Raw genomic sequence first — 20,640 nt, 5'->3', positions numbered from 1 at the left:
AATGACAGATTGGAAAACATGCAAATGAATCTAAACAAGCTGTAATTATTAACTTAATAACCTGGGGGATGCTTTTTAAAAGAAGAAACTAAAATACTAAACAATAATAGGATGAAAGACAGAAGTTAATTGTAGTTGAAGCCTTCTAAGATGCCTGTATTATTCATAATGGAGGCAATGGTCAGTTTTAGATGTTAAGTGAAGCATGTATATAAAATATGCAAGAAAAATCACTAAAATAATAGTAATAGAATGTATAGCTTCCCTACCAAGAGAGAGAACATGAGAATTAAAAACTCAATCAATCAAAGGAAAATCAATATTAAAAAAAAAAAAAAAAAGGAAATAAATGAAAGGCATGGAATACAAAAATCATAAAACAAAATAATAGAAATAAATGCAAATACATCAATAACAGCAATAAATGTAAATGGAAAGTTTTTTAAAAGAAAGAGATTCTCAGATTCCATTTTTCAAAAGGTAGCTACAGCCCCAGCCAGTGGCTCAGCTGGCTTAAGCATCATCCTGTAGACCAAAAGGTTGGGGGTTCAATCTCCTGTTAGGGTGTGTATGGGAGGCAACTGATTGGTATTTCTCTCTCACATCAATGTTCCTCTCTCTCTCTCAAATCAATAAGCATATCCTCCAGTGAGGATTAAAAAAAAAAAGAAAGGTAGTCTATTCACAATAAATACAGTTAAGTGACACAGAAAAATAGAAACTAACAAAATTACAAAAAAGCTATACTAGGCAAAAACTAACCAAAATAAATCTAGTATAGAAGATAAAACAAAGTAGACTTTATAGCAAAATGCATTACATGAAAATAAAGAGGTCATTACCAAATGATAAAGGGAACAATTCATTACAAAGAATAGTTCTAAATCTGTATGCATGTATATTCAAAGTATGTAAAGCAAAATTTGACAGATTACAAGAAGATTGAAATGCAAAATAATGCGTGATTTTAACATAACTTTATCCCACATAGATATATTTAGCAGACAAAACTATAAAGGATATAGAAAATTTGAACAGCACAATTAACAAATGATCTGATAACATTTTTTCTAAATTGCAGCAATCCACTAGTGGACTATAAATCAAATTTTCAGCCACACTAAAAAAATAAAACTGAATAGAATTGGAAATATCCGAATGTATCCCATATAGCAAAGATAAGCATTATTTTGTGAAACCTTTATATTTGTATATTGAGTGATAATATAAAATGTACTTCTTGCTGTGGGTTAAAGTTTGAAAATTTTCAATCTCATGAATTTAAATGTCTTTACCCCAAAATTGGAGCATACATATTATTCTCAAACACTCAAGAAATATTTACAAAAACTGACCATTTACTAGGCACAAAAGATGTCTCAACCAAACCCAGAGAATCATATCCTAAATGGTGATGACAGATGTCTCACAAGAGCTATCTGACTGCTAGTTGGTTCCCCGAGCTCCATTCAACAATCCCAGGGGTGGGTGATTGAAAGTAATAAAAAGAATCAGGAGGTATAAACTTCCAGATATAAAACAAATAAGTCATGAGGATGTAATGTACAGCATGGTGACGATAGTTAATAATACTGTATTGTATATTTGGAAGTTGCTAAGAGAGTAGATCTTAAAAGTTCTCATCACAAGAGAAACAAAAAATGTGTTACTAAGAATGATGTTGGAGATTACTTAGACTTACTGTGGTGATCATTTTGCAATATATACAAACAGCAAATCATTATGTTGTACACCTAAAACTAATATAATGTTAATTTTACCTCAATAAGAATAAAACAAAACACCAACCCTAGTTCCCTGGAATGATCTAGAACAAATTGCTGTCCCTTTCAAGTGCCAACTAAGTTAATATTAGTTGTGTCTAGCATGTAATAAGTACTAAAAAAATTTTGGTAGAAAAATATTTTTAAATTTTCTTAGGAGAAAGAAATGTTGCTAAATAGAAGCACTTGGGCAATCTTTGAGAAGCTGAAATTAAGTTAAGGTTAACAATTTTTAACCTTTTGAGATATTTTACCATAGAGTCGAGTACTAGAAGAAATATATCCCCTCCCCCCAAAAGGCAAAATTTTTGAGCTTGCACAAATGGAAGGGTGTATGGGTACACATTTGGGCACATGGACCATGGTGTGAACATGCTAGGCACAGGAAGCAAGCAACCAGAAGGGATAATTCGCAGCCCTCTTTAATCATCTCATCTATCAGTGGAGAAATAACTTTTCCTAGACACTCCTCTACTAGTTCAAAGAGGAGCAGAGGGCACAGTCTCTTTTTATCTTTCTCAGCTGCCTTTTATTCCACTCCAGGGTTTATAGCCATGGGGTGGGGAACCGAGCTGGGAGACAGAGATGGGCCAGGCAGGGAAGGTCCTCTGTGTCATGCTAGAGTTAAAAATTGGGAACCAAGGCAAGTCAGTTTGTTTGAGCAGAGAGTAACATAGATTTGGGGGAGATGTAGAAGATAAAACAGAGAAGGAGAGACTAGAAGTAGTAAATGGCTTAATGTGGTGATTACAGAGTGTCAGCCCTTAAATATTCATTTGAGAGGACACTGATGAAGAGTATTGATAGGTTACCATTGTAACTAGCTAGTTAATATTAATAATAGAATGAAGCAAATGGAAGGCCAGACATAATAAGCATGGCCATCTGGGCAGCTTCACCAGGAAGCTGCAAGCTTCCGATTCCCTAGGGAACCACTGGTCCATTCCCTGCAGATCACTGGGGGAAGGGATCCAACAAAGGGGAAGATGGGTGCATGCGCAGTGAAGTTGAGGTGACATAGGAAGGGTGCTTTCCTGTCAGTCTAGCCTGGGGAGCCGTGAATTGGCAAGAGGGGCAGAGCCACTGCAAGCTGTGAAATCCTGAAGGCTTAGTGGTTAAGCCCCTGGTTATAATCCTGAGACAAAGAGTTCTCACTCTCTTGTTCCTCCTGCTTTGCTCCTACTTCCTTGCACTCTGTGACCCGAGCTACTCTGTGACCCCAGCTAGCCTGTTATGTGGCCCTAGAAGCCGCATGCCCATTCGGACCCACACACAATGGACTGCAGCTGGGAACACAAGCTAAGCGAGCCTGATGCTAGACTAGACTGTGCTTTAATATGGAATGGAAACTCCGGGCAGTGGCTTTGATCCTAGCCCTGCTGAAGACAAAACAGAACTTTTTCCATGGTTGGCTGGAGGGAGATGGAGCCTTGCAGGGGAACTCCCTTAAGTTTACCTCATCAATAAAGCTTTCTACAATACCTCATCCTCCTGTGGGAACCTCCGGAAATTCATGTTCCTGCAGCACCCCAAGAACTCCACTTCCACCAGTAACAGGTGGGGATGCAGAAAACGCCCCATCATAACAGAAAGAATAGAGAAAGTAAAAAGTTTTCATTAAGGTTAAAATTAACCGTTATAAAGTATAAGACTCAGTGGCACTCAGTACACTCACAGTGTTGTGAAACCCTCACCTCTGTCTAGCTCCATTTTCATTATTCAAAAGGGAACTCCACACCCATTAGGCAGTTGGTCCCCTTTCTTCCCTCTCCTCAGGCCCTGGAAACAACTAACCTTTTTCTGACTCTATGGATTTACCTAGTCTGGATTATTTCCTATAAATAAAATCATACAGTATGTCTGACTTCTTTTACTTAGCCTATTTTTGAGGTTCATCCATGTTATAGCATGTATCAGTGAGAAAGGAAATTTCTAAGACTGCCAAGACAAGTAACAGTTGAACCTTAAGCACCTGGCAGGCAACTGAGGGTGGGGAGCAGGAGATGTAAGAACAGTCACAATCACTTAAGCTGGGTGACTAAAGGACAGGGGCACCATTAACCCAACTGGGAAAGACAGAAGAGGTACAGGTGGAGGTGAGGGTGATAAGTCTGCTTCTGACACACTGAGTTAGAAGTGTTAGCAGAAATCCATCTTGGACAAGCCCACCAGGCAGCTGAAAACAGTCTCCAGCTTCTGAGAGAGCAGCCCCAGCAGGGGCTACAGAGCCGAAGAGGCACAAAGATGCGCTGTTTCACTGTCTGAGGCCAAGAGGGACATATGCTTCTATCATGGACACACACACAAACTGACCTTGCCTTTTTCGGAAGTGATGGATCCATTTACAAAACTTCAGAGGTGAACAGTAATGAGGAAGGCTCAGGAGAGAGAAATATTATCCTTACCCTAGAGCAAAACTCGTGGAGTATTTTGTTCTGGCTTTCATAAAAAGAACCCATTCATGGAGACCACTGCTGGCATTTTCCAAGAAATACCTCCTCCACCGCTTTTGAAGCTTATCGCTGAGCTCTATCACTCCCTGCTTCCAGCATAGTATACCAGAGCCTCACCCTCCGCAGACTCCTATCGGTTTTATGATTTCTTTAGAACAGCGATTTTCAACCTTTTTCATCTCATGGCACATATAAACTAATTACTAAAATCCTGCAGAACATCCATCATATTTTTTGCCAATCTGACAAAAAGCGGGTATAATTTTAATTGATATACAAAAAATTAATAATAGTAATTACCTACCCTTTTTGCTCCAAAGTGACCTTTTTAAAAATCAATTACCTAAACTTGTATATAAGGATTGCTGGTACCAAGAATTAACCATTCAGATGCAACCTTATGCGAAGTGATCAATAGGATGCAACTCTGTTATATGACCCATATATTCATGGTTCAAGACAGGGCATCCACACCAGATGGCTATTGCTGTGTTGGCTGTTGTCATTTTTTATTTGATAATCTAAGGGAAAAGAGGTCAGTGCCCCTGACTAAGTAGGTGTTGAATGTTTTAAAAATTCAGCACACCAGCTGAAAATCACTGGTTTAGAAATTTGGTGTAAATACGCAGCCCCACCAGTCTGAGTGTAACTCTGGAGGGAAAATACTTATTGCGTTCCCACTGAGCAATTCCTCTCTGAGTAACTTTCACCCACAAAGGAAGGGAAGGGCTGACCACTCCACCTTCTCTCCTCATATCCAGCCTGACCCGACATCACAGCTCTGAAGATCCTTACCTCACACCTGCCTGTGGCTATGAATGGCAAGAGCAACAGGCAACAGTAATCATTTCTTTCCCCAAGGAGCTATTATTCATGACCTGATGCCAAGTCCTGCACAAATCCATTTAAATGCATGCAAAAGAATTTTTGCTTGCTTAAAATACATGTATTTACTTATGTGTATATAATTTATATATTTATACACAAACATACATACACATAAAATTTATAAAATGAACTTCTAAGTTGTTTTCTATACCCTCAAGGTCAGGATCAAACCAGAAGTTTTGAGGAAAAAACCATTATGGCACACCTTCTAGTAAGCTTAGACCAAAGGAAAAAGAGGAACGTAAACTACTAGGAACAGTAAGTGTAGAGATAAGAGATCCACAATCAGGGAATTCCTCCAGTCCTCGGGGCGAGGACGTGTGTAAGGTACGGGGAAGCGTTCCCGGAATGAAGAATGTCAGCATCTACCTCTTCCTCTGTGGAGCTCGCCAAGTCCCCGGGCAAGCTGCAGTCACCACAGCTCCAGTCTCACCCTCCTTCACCCCCTCACTCAGCAAGTCTCCAACGACGCCTATGTGCCAGGCACTGTTCTAAGCACAGAAACACCACAGTGAACCGAAAAACAAGGCCCCAGCCCATAGAGCTCGAATTCTAGAGGAGCATTAGCGAAGGGGGAGACAAAGAAATAAAACATGCCGCATTTTCAGATAAGTGGTGACAATATACATGTACTTTCCCCAAATCCATAGAGTATCAGATGGGAAGGCAGACAGGAATGGCCACGGTGCAGACAGGGGACAGCTTAACGTGTACGTGTTGAGGGGAGGCTGGGTGAGGTGAGACGTCAGGAGAGACCTGCAGATGAGGGAGTGAGCCACAAGTGGTTGGGTCTCTGGAAGGAGAATGCTTCAGGGGAGGGCAAGCTCGAGGCTGGATGGCTGTGAGGAGAGGGACGGGGAGGAGTCAGAGAGGTCGCAGCACTGGCTCCTTTGCTGAAATTTGTTTTGTCATCGTGAGCCAAACTGAACTGTAAATACCTTGAGAGCAGGGCCTGTGCTGCCACACTCACATCTGCACGCCCAGCGCCTAGTTCAGGGCCTGAATTAAGTTGGGTGGATGGACGGGGAATGGCTGGTGAGTCAAGAAGGTTAGCCAAAGGAAAACGAAGCTGCTAAGTAAGGCTGTCAGCAGGTCATATGCTGGCTTTAATAAGCATCTTTTATTTTTAACCACCATCTTAAAGCCTTCACCAACAGTTTTCCATTTCATCAATATGCAGAATATTTTCCAAGAAAATACTCGGCTTTAATCTTATAATAGAAGTCAACAACTAAACAGGGTTTACATTACTGTATGCAAATGAGTATGTGTGTGTGTGTGTGTGTGTGTGTGTGTGTGTGTGTGTGTGTTCATACACACACAAATAATATATTTTCATTTTCTAGACCACTTTGCTAGGATATAGCCACTTTCCGAAATTTTAAAAAAATCTATATTTTAATCATTTTGGCTGAATAACAGATATACCTAGTATATACATGTTACCTATTTACACAGACAACCATAACATATTTCCCAGCTTGTTGGAAGAGAAGACTTAATGTTGTATTCTAGTAATGGTACACAACATTTGGACACATAAAAACAATTCTTGGCCAGCTCACTTAAATAGAAATTATTAAAAATAGCTTCAGACCAGGGTTCAACAAGCCTTTTCTGTAAAGGGTCAGAGGGCAAATATCAAGTTTTTGCAAGCAACATACAGTCTTTGTCACATAGTCTTCCTGGCTTTTTTAAGTTTATCTTGTATAGTGGTAACTCTTTTTCAATGCTACAAGAAATGTAAAAACCATTCTTACTTCCCAGGCCACACATACAAGCCATAGGTTGCCCACCCCTGCTTTAAACCACAATAATAATGGGACACTTGGAGTCCCAAGTTCCTCACAATTAAACCCAAAGGAGAAATCCCCATACATTTCTGGGCAGGTTACCTCTTTCAGTCTCTCCAGCTCATTTTGGAGGGCCTGTTTGGATATTTCCACTTCAATCATCTGCTGTCGGAGGGTTTCGTTTTCATCTTCAGCTTTAGCACGCTTTCCCTCCACAGTTTCAAGTTCATGGTGCAGTCTGACAGACACATCTTTGGCTACCTGCAGAGACGATCATCAGTATGTGAAGCTTCCTGTGTGCCAAGGCTACATCCAAACAACTTTTGAGGCAGAATCACTAAGTGATATGGTATTACCCCAAAGAGCGAAGACCTCAGCAATACTAACAAACTTATTTTAAAGGAGGGTATTAGTTTAAAGTGTGATGTCCACATTATGAGGAAGAATACAACATTTATCTGGACTAAAACACTACTTCGGATAGCCCTAATTCCTTATAGGATATCACCAAGAATGATAATTCTGCTCAGGTGCAGATGCTTTAAATGACAAATTAGAAATAACAATAATAAACAACAAATATTTCCATTCCCTAAGGTAATACTAAACCTATCTGCTAAAAAAATAATAATAATTCTTTAGTAGATGTTTAATGTAGTCAAGTTTTAAATTGTCTACTGTGGTAAAATATTTGAATGTTAAAAGCAGTTAAATAGTTTTACACTCTAAAAGGAAATGAGAAAGAGATTTTGCAAAAGAAATATAAATCACCCTTATATCACATGAATGACAGTTTCTAAGTGTTTTATAAATCTGATAGAATGACATAATTCTTTTCCTGTTATCATAATGAAAGGCTAAATGAGGTTTCATAAGTACTCCCATAATAAGGAAGACATTATGCGTGGTTCATCTTTAGATGAGTGATCTGATAATTGGGCATGAGAGGAGCCGTGCTACCCATGGAGAGAGCAAGTGGTTTCAAGTCTAGGATTTCTTCATCTCCTTCCCACTTCTGTCCATGGTTCTCAAAGACACTTTCAACAATTAGTTATGACCCTATTTCTCCGCAGTTAAATCATCACTACACCATACAAATCTCACTTGGGTTCTGATAATTTCAGGTTTTCTACATCCTAGAAACTTAAATAACAATAAAAATGTTAAGTGATTATGGCCAACTCTTAAGAGTAGTCTTTGACTATAACTGAATTAATAATCAAGAGATTTTTAAGATATTTCAGATCTTTAGAAGGAGTTTCTGTATAATTTCTATACAACTGCCAAACCAATTGCTAGCTTTTAATTCTTTTTTATTACAGATCTATTACTACGATTTCTTTTCTTTCTTTTTTTTTTAAATTTGAGGATTCTACTTCATATGACAGATTTAAATCTTGGGCCATCAAAGCCATATCACTACACATACCCTATGAACCTTCGTTCATAAAGTGAACAAAATGTTCATGCTGAAATCTGTTGAGAGAGGCATGAACAGAACATTAGGACCACAGGTAAGTGGGGCCCAAGGGCTGCATTTTCAGACCTGCGACCCCGTCAGCAGCTCCTTCTGGAAGTGCACGTCCCATCAGCCCTGCTCGCTCACCTTTAAGTCCTGTTCCAGGCTTCGGATAAGCTCGCCGTCGACTTGCCCGGTCTCTGCCACTTTCAGGCTTTTTTGCTCGGCTTTCCTGAGGCGGTACTGCAGGATTCGGCAGTTTTTATTAGCGCGGTCCAGTTCTCGCCGAAGCTCCTGCAGCTGGTAAACATCTTCCTCTAAGTAACTGTCCCTCATCTCTTCCATTTCAGCCCGGAGTTCATCCAACTCATCCTACACAAGCCAGACGGAGTACATTTACAAGCCGAATACATCATAAAAAGGATTATGTCTCCCCTCCACCCCTGCTCCGTGATACTAAATATTAACTACCAGTACGCTTACCATTGGCCTATGGCCACACCTGTGTGATATGGCACAGGAGCCTCTGGAAATTCTTATATGAGAGAATATCGCCAGATGTCTGTTCAAATCTTATGGATCCAGAAACTAAAATCCAGCCTGGATTATTCATTGTGACCTCTCAATATTTATTCCATTTCCAGTATTTCCTTACATAATCACGGTCATAAATGAAGTAACTCTGCAGATAATTAAACCTCTAGATTCAAACCAAACACTGACCTCCATTTCTAAGGCACAATCCAGGTTCAAAGATGAGCTGGACAGATTCTGCCTTCAAAGCACATAAGCTTTAGTGAAATCATAACTGTGAACTATCCTGGAATTATAACACCGCTGCCAACGTCCCTAAAATTCTGTTCCACAATACGCATCTCAGCACTGACTAAGATAAAACCTTTAGCATTGTTTCAAATACACACGGGGTTTGTTTTTTCCCCACCGGCCTATCTTTTATTTCCCACCTCCATTTTACTTTGTTGTCAATATGAAGACCCTCTAAATATGGGAAAAACCCAGGCGTTGTCCCTGGCTCCCCTCCATCCCTCCTGTTCCACAGCCAATGCGGCGCTGTCAGCTCAACACCAAAACACACCAGGAGCCCTCTTCCTGGACCACACCCTCCATCCCTCTCAGGGGGCAGCTGCACAAATAGGTTAAGTTCACCACTTGGGACCCCCTGCTTCCCCTCTTACCCTCTCCTCCTCCACAGTCTATTCTCTACCCAGAGAGTTATCCTTTTAATATGTAACTCGGACCACCTCCCATACTCAACCCTCCAGGGGCCTCCTATCGCACCCAGAAATTCTTCAAAGGCCTCCCCAGGCCTCCGAGCTGTCCCCTTCTTCTCTGATCCCACGAGGCAGAGAACTGCTCCAGGCCTGTCACCTGTTACGCCCTCTCCTTAAAATGCTCCTTCCTCCCAGCACTTCGTGAGGCTCTATTTGGAGGGCACACAGTGCATTCGCTGACCAACTCCCCCCCAAACCCAGTCTCCCACCCTTTGTTTGCTCTATTTTCTTCCACCTCTTATCGCTGTCAATTTATCACCTGTCGCCCACACTAAAAGGTAAGCTCCACGAGGGCAGACACCTTGAGTGCCTTCCTCTTCTGCATTCACAGCACTCAGAGCGGTGTGAGCCATAAGCAGGCCCTCAATAAACGTGTGGCGTGAGTATGCAACGTAGAAACACCAAATCATAGAGATGACCAAAATCAGACATAACTGCACCTTTGCTTTGTTCCAGTACTACAGCCCAATTATAAAAAAATTTCCCAGTCCCCTGGACATAGCTGCAATATGTGAGATACAAATTCTTCTGAAGTATTATAAAAGATTTTAACAAAGAACAATTTAGAAAGAGGGAGATTAAGGAAAGCGTGCTAGGAATTTTCTTGATTCATTCGATAATTGATGGTTTAGATGCCTCCAGATTGGGATACACTCAGTCATTCCCATTTGTTTTGTTCAATTAATATTGAGGCTCAAGAAAAAAAAAACATCTCTACAAAACTTCACCCTAAATTGTCAGCTCACATGCTGCCATTCAGTTTGCTCCTGGATTGTCCCCACTCTTGCTAATCCTGCATTTGTTCTTCAAACTGTGGATTTACTTATAATGAAGCACAAGACTGTCCCAATACCAGAGTCTCAGGTAGATAAAAAATTCAACAGAAAGAAACCTCCCGAAGAGTACTGTATCCTGCATAAGATGAAGTACAAAAGTCTAACAAATAAATAAATTGGAAATCTTTAGGAAAAATACAGATTGGTACAAACGGCAAACACAGTTCTTCAGCCAACCTCAACTGTATGCAGTGGTCTATCGGAAAGCACAGAGGTGCCACCTCATTCTTTCGACCCGGCCTATAGATTCTCCCCACCCTGTCCACACTACCCTAACCAAGAGAATCGCCTCCACTGAACATACATAAGCAGAATGGACTGGCTGGGCTCTTCAGAGGCCTGGAGAACTCAGGTATTTCATGAAGGTCCTTGCCAACCTTCGGCAAAGAGGTTGTAACTGACGCTGGATCCCCCCACTGAGGCTTGGATGACACAGTGTAGGCAGGAGCTGTGCCCCTGACTCAGCCTGTGCTGGAGGAGACCAACTGCTCCAGAAAGCTTTACCATTCTTTTGATAAAGAGAGTATCCTCAAAATCAAGGTCAAGTTTCACCCCGGTTCCATCCACGAATATAATGAATCAGACTTTGAAAGAGTCTAACCTTTACCCTTGTGTCTGAGGACAGTTAAAAGGCATTTGTGTCACTGGATAAATAATAAAAAATGGTTCGATACAAACTGGATATGTTACATAGATGCGTAAATCATCAATGCAGGCTAAAAAAACAGTTTAAGGGCTGGAGGAATCCACACCTTCAAATCATTGAGTACGCCAGATTTAACAGCTAACTGTTTTTGGCATAAATAATTACCAATATTAATTGCACCAAGGCAAAGGTAGGGAAAGACCATAATTGCATGTATTTGAATGATTGCTTTTATAACTCATATTTTACCTAACTTTATAGAATAGAAGACATCCTTTATTAAGCACTTTACCTTCATTACTAACCCTATAATAATCCTTCTAGGAACCTATTACCCCCATTGTATAGACAATAAAACCAAACCCACACTGGTTAACATATCTGAAGTCCCAGATAATAAATGGAAGCTAGATTGCAAACCCAGGCTGTCTGGTTCCAAACACACGATCCTTCCAATAAATACCATAAATTATTTGCAACAACCAGGACAAATGAAACAATAATAGGCTTTAAATTGCACTTTTAAAAGCCCACTGTCAGTGTAAAACAACAAAAGCAGGCTAACATTTAGAGCTTGACAATCGTCAATGTGCAAGTATATCCATTATCACAATTGGTCCTCAGAAAAACACTGCAATGTGCAGCAAAGAGATTAATATCCCCCTTTTTAAAATGAGGAAATTGAGATTCTAAAAGTATAAATGGCTTCCCAACACTAGTCTGTTCCAGAGATGGGATGAAGCCAGTGTTTAAACTCTTTTCATAGAGCCTTGGAAAAAAGCAATTTTCAGGTTCAGTGAAAAGAAGTTACAAGAAAAGAAAATTATAAACCATGTAAGCTGGCAGCAGACATTTGGAAAGCAAAAACTGTGATTATTCAAGTGAGGGTCATGATGGATAATGATTTTCAAACTAACTACATTAATTTTTTGACAGCATGCTCTAATTTGTAAGATGTCTGCCGTTTAAATGCTTAAGAAAGCCAAATCAAGCAGAACATATAATGTTTCTGGCAGATATAGTTTAGACATAGTAAGTAAAAATGAAAAATTGCTATTTTTTTAATACACAGAAATTAATAAGAAAAAATTGCCCTTAAGTTTCATATTGAATTAGCATTGGGTCTGTCAGATACTTAAATGTTAGATCATTATCTCACTGAAAAACTCGTCTAGTTTTTAAATTAAATATATTCTTCAAATTTTGTATATAAAATGAAATCTTAAAGTGGTATGAATCTTTTCAACTATTCCCCTTTGCTTACAGATAACAAATTGAGCCTATTTCATATACCAAATTAGAGTAATAACAAGATATCACCATGTATTCACTAGAGTAAACCAAGATTAAAATGAAATGTTTCAATGAAAACCTCTATGACAGTAGTTTTAGCTTCAAATATAAAATAAAACCCGAATGCATAGTTTCTTAGTATAATTGATAAAAACTCTTGATCATACTGATAATCTCCTTTAAACAACCCAAAATCAATAACTACTATTGATTTAATAATCCCTTCTTAAATAGACCCAATTTGGACAGTAGGAGGAGTCATCTGGCTACTGCTGCAATAATTCCATCTTCTGGGAGTTGTAGACAGAAACTACTGCCTGTTGTAATACACAAGTAATCCACCTCATTTCCCTCTGGACAATGGAAATGTTCTCTGCAGAGTCCCAGCTGTAGCTAAGAAGGCTCAGGGGCTGCCACCATTGTTTACCAAGTGACAGTTCACCCAGCAGCTGACGGCCTGTTTGCCCTGGTCTACATTACCTTGCCACCCAAGATTATTACAGCCTCTCTTTCACAGAGTGAATAAAGAATGGATGTGGAAAGTGGAATGTCAGGAAAGAATTGAAATGCTGTCCACTTTAACCCTTCCAAAGGGAAGGGAGGAATAGCAGGGGTCAGAGAAGGCAGGAGGAGCTGAAACACTTTAAAACTGCTGGGGCCCTGCCTCATAGTGTCTCCGCCTCTGGGCCATACTGAGCGCTTAGAATCCAGACAGCCAAATTTAACAAAACCATTTCAGAGCCTGAAACTCAGGAGGCAACCTCAAGTGAGAAACAGAGTGGTACGATTAGATCAGTGCATCCTATAAAACCAAAAACCAAAAAGACCTTCCCAATGATCTCCCTTAGGAAATCATTCCTCTCAAAGAATTCAGTGTTGTCTGTCCTTGAAACTAGCACTGGCTCTTTTGTTTTAACCAAAAATAATTTTTATGAAATAACAGAAACAGAGCAAGAATAAGCAACCCTTCCCCACACCAATCCTTGCCCATCCCTACAGGACATCGGGATTATACTATTTGGGAGCAAGGGTGTGGGTGTTAGGAGTGCATCACCAGTAATATAAAAAGTAATTTTCAAAATAGGCCAAAGAACTCAGTTATTAAATCCTTCTGAAAAGCTTGTGGAAACAGAGAACATAATTATGTTCACAATGAGCACTGAGGTTGCCTGGTGATCTCAGAGCACTCAAGCAGAGCACAGCGGTGGCCGACAGGTGGGCAGGGGGAAACACAGCAACAGCATTTTGTAGAAGTGCTCATCATTAAGAAACATGCTTGGGATTGGTCTGAGAAAGAAGCAAAGACCTTTGGGTAACCGAACCGTAATTTCTGAATACTTCCAAATACATCCGAGTTCACCAGAGGTAAAGGGACAACAAGAGTGTTTTTCTGACTGTGTTCATGAAAAATGGATTGAGCGATTTTTGCATTTTTCATCGAGTCACCTTGTTGCCCTTGGATGAAGGTAGAAAGGAATAGAGAGCAGGCCCCATACAGCACAAGAGAAGGCATGCACTTCTCTGTTGACATTTGCTATTTTTTAAAAAATACAACAGTCTGGCTAAAAACCAAGAGAATTCCACCTGAATTTCCTGATCAATAGGACATTCTCCTATGGTTTTGCAGGGCTTGTGTTTCTGCTTTGTTAGCCCGTGGTCATTCTAGCTCAGAAATGACCATCTTGTATAGTAATAATGACAAAACTGACTCAGGAAAGAATGTTGTCACATTCCTCCAGAATATAGTAAAGTGAAATTTCTGGGCTGCATCTCTTCTTGTTAGAAAACATTTGAACAGAGAGATGCTCTAACCAGTCGCCAGAGTTCTGGGCAATAGTCCCTAGGAAAGCAGCAGGTCAAGGATGCATTTTTACCTACCATCTTAAAAAGTACTGCTGAGCAACAAGAGGAACAAAAAGAGAAGTTCCAACTTATAATGTGCATGCTCTAAACTCTACGTGCAAAGGCATGCCTACCACCGCTGCCCCAGGAAGTCATGGGCGCTCCCCTCCCCACTCTGCATAAGTGGGCGGGCTCCCTGACCTTTGGAAAAGTCTACCAGCATTGCTGTGTTTCTTTCCCAAATTGAACTGTTGTAATGTAAGTTTTCGAATGATCAAACATGTAACTCACATATATATTTGTTAACATTCTTCTGGCATCTTCTTCTCCTTCAGACCTCCTCTACCCACTTCTCTCTCCTGCTGTCAGAGAAAGGCTGGGAGATTGGACTCAGGCATAGTAAACAGTTGGCCGTGACATTTGCTCCACAGGAAATGGCAACTGAACATTTCCCACAGATCAAACATTGCCAGTGGGACTTATATGACCATTTGTATACAAGCTAGTGGAGAGATGTTCATTATGGCCTTTTCACCCAGAAAGAAAATAGGGTCCCTAGGAAAGTTAAACACTGGGAACATTTGTAGCTAATACAAACAATGCTAAGCAAGCAGCGTGCCCAGAAAAGCAGCCTTGCTGGAAAGAGGGTGCAGCCTGGTGCAGTGAAGAGCAAAGGCTCTGGAGGCAGAGAACACAGCAGCTGCACCCTTACCAGCTGTATGACCTTGGGGACGTCATATAAGTTGTCTGGATCTCAGCATCCTTGCCTGTGAAATCGGGATTATGATAAATATACCAACAACCATACCCTATGTTGCTGTGAAGATTCACTGAAATATCAAATACACCGGACCCGACTTCAGGATCAGACATTTATTCCATTCGCTGAGAAACTAGCAATGTAAAAAAACAATGCAAATAACCAGTTACCTACGAATGAACCCTGAAATGATGTCAGACTGCCTACCTTAAGGTCAAAGATGTAACATCTTTTCTTTTAAAATTGGGGTTTTTTCCTGCTTAGCAGTCATAATGTGCATAAACATCATTTAATCAGAAACACGGTGGGTCAGGGATTATGCTAACACGATTATCTTTCTCACCCTTAGGGAATTTGCATTTATTGAAGATTTACCACAGTGCTGTTTTCAGACAGTCACGAAACACAGCCGCCCTTTCTCTTCAACACCTTTGAATTTCACCGTCGTCTATTACATAAGAGTAGGTGACAAAAGCAAGTGCACTGTTTGAAACATCTCCCTGCAGGTCAGTCTGCTCGTCTCTCGGGTCTCTCCTCTGCCTCACTGTTGCTTCTTTGCACAAGATAAAATAACTGCTGGGTTCAGTGGGTCAGAGCCGCGCCGGGTAGCAGGTGTAGGGTTAGGAACGCTCGGCAGTTACCTGACCCCAGTTTGGGCCGCGCTTCGCACCATTCATCATAAAAGCACACACCTTTGGTCCCGCTGGCCAGAAACGGCCTCAATCGGCTAGGTGCAGCCCTGGCTGAGAAAGCCTCGAATCGCATAACCCGGGATAAAGGAGGGCCACCCCGGGGCTTCGGAGGGTGCACATCACCACCTAACAGAAGCCTGGACGTGCCTGTCTCACCGGAGCTACTTCCCAGCCCGAGGACTGCAATAAATTAAAACCACTGCCCTCAACAGAATTCCCCTCATTTTCCCCCAGGCCTCCTCGCACCTCGCCTGCCTTACCCCGCCCCCCGCCCCGCGCCGTGGGAGCCGCTGCTCCGCAGCACCGGCCAGCCCCCTCCTCCGAGACAACGTGGGTTCAGATCCGTTGCCCCAAAGCCAGCAGGGCCACGAGGCCCCGCCGGAAAACCCCCCGGGGCGGGCGGCGGAGGCTGCGATTCCCTCGAAGGTGCGGGCCTGCGCAGGGAGTCGGGGGCCCCCCGCGACCCGGGAAGACCGGCTCCCGGACGCGGGCACAGGCCTGAGAAGCAAAACACTGCTGTCCCCCAAACCAGGCCCACTCAAAGCACCCCCTCTTCCCGTGCTGTCTGAGCCCCGGAGGCAGGCACCCCGGGCGCCTGGTTTTCGGGGATTAGCAGACAAGCAGCTGGCTCCTGGGCTGCCTGGCGTCCCGCGCCCCGGGAGCCGGCACCCCCGCGGGTGGCGGGGACCCGAGCTCCTCACCGGGGTAACCCGCTCCCGCAGATGGGGGGCGGTGCGCGCAAAATGCGATCACAGCCCCTCTCCCCTGCACCTCGACAGGGGGAGGCGGCGGGAGGGGGCGAGGCTTCCAGGAGCGGGGCAAGCCGAGCGCCGAGGACCTGCCTGGGCCCACGGGGGCTGCCGCGCCTGCCAGAAGTTTTGGCCCGAGCGCCCACGCGCAGCGTGCTCGGGGCCGGGCAGGCGAGCGGCGGGGGGCGCCGGCCGGCCCGCGCGCGCTCACCTTGAGGTAGTCGTTCTCCGAGCGCAGCTCCTCCAGCTCCCGCAGCAGCTCCTCCTCCTCGGGCGCGCGCGCCGGCGGGGTCTGCTCGCCCGGGGCCGGCTCCTTGGGGGCCCCGGGCGCCGCTCGCTCGGGCGCCGCGCGCCCCCCGCCATCCTCCGCCCCGCCGGGGCTGCTGCGACCCCCGAGGAAAGCGCCGGCAGCTGGGGGCGCGGCGAGGAGCGCGGGGGGCTCGGGGCTGAGCAGCGGCGCCCCCCGAGCTGCGGGGCTCGCGGCGGAGGCCGCTCGCAGGGGCTCGCGGTCGCTGGATCCCGTCCCGGACTCGGCGTCGCTGCCGGCGGCGGGGAGCAGGCGCTGCTCGTCCGACAGGGGCTCCGAGGGGCAGTCCGAGAGGTCCGAGCTGCTGTCCGTGTGGCTGATGCGCGAGCCGGCGGCGGGGGGCCCGGCCGCGGCGGTCACGGCGAGGATCACCGCGGGGGCCGGGGCGGGGGGCGCCTGGGGCCCGGCGCGGGCCGGGAGCGCCCCGGAGCCCCGTTTGGTTCTGCGGCTCTTGGCGGCGGCGGGCGGCGGCTCGGCCGCGGGCGGCGGCGGTTTCCCAGCCCGGGGCAGCGGCTCCGCGGGCGCCGCGCGCGCCGCCCTCCTGGGGCCCGGAGCGGCCTTGGCCCCGCCCGCCCTGGCCCCGGCGCCCGGCGGCGGCTTGTCCTTCGCGCCCGGTGCGCCGCCGCCGCGCCGGGAGAGGCGGCCGGGTGCGGCCAGGGAGGGCGAGGGCGGCGCCTTGCCCGCGAGGCTGGGCGAGCGCGGGGCGCCGGGCGCGGGGGACCGGCCGGAGGGCGCGGCCGGGGCCGGGCCGGGCGCCGCGGGCCGGCCGTGCAGGTCCTTGAGGAGCGGTCTGGCGGGCGAGGGTGCGCGGTGCAGCCGCCTGCGCTCGGCCAGCGGGTGGAGGTGGTGGTGGCGGTGGGGCTGGCCGGGCGGCTGCGGCTTCGCGTCCGGAGCGCCGCCCGCGGGGCCATTCAGCGTCTCCATGGCCGGGGCCGGGGACGCGAGCGGCGGTTCGGGCGGCAGATGCTCCAGGTGGCGGCGGCGGCTCGCAGCCTCCCAGCGCGCTCGCTCATCACTGTCCCGGCCCCGCCCGGTCTGCGCCCTGCGCTCCCGCGCCGCGGCCCCCCCCCCGCACACACCCCTAGCCCGAGGATCCCGCGGAGCTCGCCACTGCCTCGCCCTCTCCTTGCTGAGGTCACGGCCGCCGGAGTTCTCCGGGTGCAGTCGCGCGGAGGCTCCCCGCCGCTCGCATCCCCGGGAGGCTGCGCCCGGGCTCGCGGGTGAGCCCCGCGTCCTCGCACACCCGCCCTCGTCCGGCGGCGGCGCTGCAGGCGCGCTCCCCGTTCCCGCGCCGAGCTCCCAGCGCACGGCCGGCCGGCCCCCTCACTGGCGCCCGCTCCGGACGCAGAGCTGCACGCGCGCTCCCCGCCTCCCGGCGCCCCGAGCCCCGCCGCGGGTGCGCATGTCCCGCCGACAGCCAGCCGGCGCCGGGCGGGGCGGAGGGCGGAGCCTCGCTCCGGGGCTCGCGCAGGCTGCGTCCCGCAGCTCTCTCCGCCGTGAGACCCTACTCGCTTTTTTACTCCCCAGAGACAGTCCTGGTACTGGAAGGGAGGGCAGGAGAGGCGCAGTGGGTGGGGTGCGGGCGCCGGCCACTTGGGGGGACTGGAAGTCGGGGAGGCGAGGGTGGGCCCCTGTGGAGTGTGCCCTCGGGCGCCTCTTTCCCTCCGTTGACCAACATCTGCCAGAGCCCCCTCCATCCAAACCCTGCCTCCCAGGCCCCTTGGCTGCCTGCCCCAGTGCCCGCCACGCCGTGCCCGCAGTCCGCACACTCCGCTGAGGATTGCTGGTCCCCGGTGCAGGTATCGCGGCAGACAGACTGGGTGCTGCACAACTGGCACCCTCAGTGGCCGCCGGAGCTCGGAGAAGGAGTTGCTGCTGTAGAAACAGGAGAAGCAGCTCGCCGAGCTCGGGGTTGGAAAGGGGAATCAAATTTATAGTTCCGGCTGCGAGCCAGACGTTTTATTTCAGACTCATAACGAGCCCCAACTGGAATTGCTGCCTTCTTTAAGGCAGAGGACACAAGCGCCGGGAAGCGCAGTCGGTGCCTCGGCCAGTCCCTGGCTGCATCGGGATTCGCACCCAAGCCCACAGAATTCTCAGTCCTGCATGGGGTCCCCTCAGAGAACCAGGAGCTCGAGCACCCCGTCTGCCACTTGCGAGCCTCACGCGGGCCACTGACCTCTTTGGGCCTCAGTTCCCCTGCCTACATAATTGGAAAATACTGCCGAAGTGTTTGTGGGGTTAAATGAGCAAGCCGGAGATAACACTGTATAAACTGTAAAGTGCTTTTCAAATACCATTGGCATAGTTTTAATCTCAGGCGTTGGAGGTTGGGCAATCCTCAAATGAGCAAGGCCCAGCCTGCGGTCTAGGTCCGACTTCGCCGGGAGGCAAAGGGGCGGCAGTAACTGTGAGCTGGGGGCTGGCCAGTCCCGGCCTGACGAGCTTGGAGCTTTATGGTACGGGCCGGCCTTGGAGGTGAGGGCCCAGGACTTGCCAGAGCAGGCACCCTAGGTGCGATGATGCAGAAGAGCGGGTGGGGCCAGCTTTTTTTTCACCAGGGGCTGGGGGAGCAGGCGGAAGATCCCGAGTACGACTGATCTTCTTTGCTTAGAAATACCCCACGCGGAGAGGGAGGCTGGGGAGGCCAGCCGTCAGTGGCTGTAGCAATGAGCACAGCAGTGGTCGTAGGGGGTAGAGAAAAGGGGACAGACCTGTGAAAATAAAAGGAAAACAAACTTCAAAGTCTGTCGTGTTAGCCACCTCTTTAAAAAGACGCAGGATAAAATGATTAAAAAGTAAACCCTGTAAGTCAATGCGCCATGCACCCAGAAGACCTCCTGTCTGCCCGGCCACCTCCTGCGACTGGGCTCTGGGCACCTCGCTGCTTCGGCGGCTGCCTCATGTTCTCTGAGTCGTTAACCTGGCAGTTCCTCTAAATGTGTGACAGCCCACACAAAATATAATCTGTACCGAATCTCCTTTGAAGCAATATTTAATAAGATCAGGGAGTGTTTGGGTGGGGGAAGGACGCTGGTCGCGACAACACTGCGGAAAGGTGCGCAGCCGGTACCAGGTCTCCCCTAGAGGGCGCCCTAACGTCCCCCCTCCGGAGACTGCCGGTTAATCCGAAAGTGGCAGCTGTCAGTAACCAGAGCACAAGTAACTGGATCTTGGGGTTCAGGACCTTCACCTAGAACTTACTCCAGAGCCCAGAAGTCTCCAACACCCTCCCATCCCTGAGGAATTATGTCCAAGACTCTTAGCACGAACTTGCCAGCTCCTTAGACCATATGTAATCATGTAAAAAGCCACCTTTAAAATGTTTCACTTAGTTTTCAAAAAATATGAGCCAGATGACTATACAATTTGTAGCCAGCTTCCATTTTCCATATTTTTCCAATATATAGTGAATTACAAGCAGTATTAAAGAGATATCTGCTTGCATAAGAGATGTTTTTAAAGTCACATGTGACAGAACATTTTTTTTGTTGTTCAATTGAGTTAGTCTAAAGCCGGGAGGTTTACTATTTAAAGGAGCCTTAAAGTGCATTATTCTAGAAAACAACAACAAAATCCAGCGAGGGTGTGCCTGTTGGGTCTGTCTGTCCTCAGACCCAGTCCTTGCCGTTTTCTCACTGAGTTCTGTAGAGAGGGGAACAAACAACCCAGAAAGCTTGGTTTTCAAGGTTGCTGGGTTTGGCCAGTTAGGAGGAGGCTGGAGTGTGAGGAGATCTGAGTGTAACAGCAAAGGAGAAACCAGGGTATTTCTTATCTTCTTTCTCTGCCCCAAGTGGCTACTTCAGAGTGGCTGGATCTCCTTTATGGACTGGCTTATTGGGGTTC

General features: G+C 46.6%; 1 protein-coding gene across 1 annotated transcript in view; it reads right to left on the bottom strand.

Annotated features, from left to right (window-relative positions):
- Nucleotides 1-17,796, bottom strand: part of MTCL1 (microtubule crosslinking factor 1) — a 111,004-nt gene extending 93,208 nt beyond the window's left edge. Inside the window, exons 1-3 of the mRNA XM_081149553.1 lie at nt 16,699-17,796; nt 8,525-8,749; nt 7,021-7,179 (exon numbers count right to left, since the gene is read on the bottom strand). Of these exons, the coding sequence (XP_081005679.1) occupies nt 7,021-7,179; nt 8,525-8,749; nt 16,699-17,718 (1,404 nt within the window). The 5' untranslated portion in view covers nt 17,719-17,796. The remainder of the gene's footprint in view (nt 1-7,020; nt 7,180-8,524; nt 8,750-16,698) is intronic.
- Between the last annotated feature and the right edge of the window lie 2,844 nt (nt 17,797-20,640).

The sequence above is a fragment of the Miniopterus schreibersii genome (genome assembly GCF_964146895.1).
Source record: "Miniopterus schreibersii genome assembly, chromosome: 10".
In the NCBI taxonomy this organism is placed as follows: Eukaryota; Metazoa; Chordata; class Mammalia; order Chiroptera; family Miniopteridae; genus Miniopterus; species Miniopterus schreibersii.
The sequence above is the reverse complement of the archived record's forward strand: the minus strand, read 5'-3'. Positions and strand labels throughout refer to the sequence as shown.